The sequence below is a fragment of the Triticum dicoccoides genome, chromosome 7A (assembly GCF_002162155.2).
Source record: "Triticum dicoccoides isolate Atlit2015 ecotype Zavitan chromosome 7A, WEW_v2.0, whole genome shotgun sequence".
NCBI classification, from domain to species: Eukaryota; Viridiplantae; Streptophyta; class Magnoliopsida; order Poales; family Poaceae; genus Triticum; species Triticum dicoccoides.
In genome coordinates, this window is record NC_041392.1 from 43,287,448 (window position 1) to 43,288,734 (window position 1,287).

The following is a 1,287-nucleotide window of genomic DNA, read 5'->3' on the forward strand; positions in this document are numbered from 1 at the left end:
CCTCCTCCTCCTCCACATCGCCAGCCAGCAGCCACCGAGTCCAACCAACGAACGGAGGAGCGAGCTCCACCCTCGGACGAGTAATGGCGATCAAGAAGGGAGGCGCGGCGGGGCTGAAGCAGATCCTGAAGCGGTGCTCGAGCCTGGGCCGGCGGCAGCAGCAGCAGGGCCACGGGCAGGAGCAGCGGCACTGGGAGGAGGAGGAGGAGGCGGCGCCGTCGGACGTGCCGCGGGGCCACTTCGCGGTGTACGTGGGCGAGTCGCGGCGGCGGTTCGTGGTGCCCATCGCGGTGCTGGACCGGCCCGAGTTCCGCTCCCTGCTCCGCCGCGCCGAGGAGGAGTTCGGCTTCGGCGGCGCCGGGGACCTGCTCGTGCTCCCCTGCGAGGAGCTCGCCTTCCGCTCCCTCTGCTCCGCCTCCTCCCTCCCCTGCGCCGCCGCCCGCTGAGGCCCCGACCTTCCATTTGTTCGGTCCGTCGGTCCTGCCTGGCGCCATTGCCAGGCGGGCCGACGGCCGGCGAGGTGCAGTGCAGTGTGTAAATACGGATCCATGCATCGATTCGACGCGGCGCATGCGCGTATTAGCGCGCGCCCTTGGAGCCACCATTGATTTGATTGCCGTGTGTGTGTGGGCTGGAAGAAGATGGAGGAAGACGAAGAGGAGATCTTTGGAGAGAGAGGGAGAGATTTTTAGAGCTAGTGACCGGTTTAATTACCGGCCGGTGTGTGAGTTAATTTGCGTGTACGTTGTTTGTGACGTGTTGGAGTCCTTTAGCCCTCAGCCTTCTCCAACAGTGGAGGAGAGCTTAATGAGGCGAGGCGAACCGTCATTACACCCCCTTTTTCACTCTGTACATGCAAGTTAAGATGTGTTTGACCGGCTAAGCTAGCTAGCTCTAGCGAACGAGGTAATGTGTGCGTGCATGTTTCTTCTCCTCCCCTGGGTTCGGAAATAAACAATGGTGGTTATTCTCATACTCTGCTCGAATATATGGTACGTGCGTGCAGTACACATGATGCTTCGTGATATTTCTCTGTGTGAGCTTCTCAGTCCTTGTTAGACTGTATAGCTTCTGTAGTTGTATACGTATATATACGTATGATGTAACTTGTATCCCTTCATTATATATATGAGATAGGCCACCTCTAGAGGGTTGAGCCGGTTCCTCCAATTCTATTGTTTGACATGGTATCAGCCTAGGTCAACACGCTTCCGCCCAAACCCTCCAACCCGCTGCCGCCGCGGTTTCCTATTGCTTGCGCCGTGCCGCCGCCGTCTCTGTGATTGC

At 58.7% G+C, this 1,287-nt stretch overlaps 1 protein-coding gene across 1 annotated transcript; it reads left to right on the forward strand.

Moving 5' to 3' along the window:
- Positions 1-975, forward strand: LOC119327756 (auxin-responsive protein SAUR50-like). Its single transcript, XM_037600851.1, has one exon. It carries the CDS (start codon positions 84-86, stop codon positions 444-446), a length of 363 nt encoding a protein of 120 aa, XP_037456748.1. The 5' UTR covers positions 1-83; the 3' UTR covers positions 447-975.
- Positions 976-1,287: the final 312 nt, after the last annotated feature.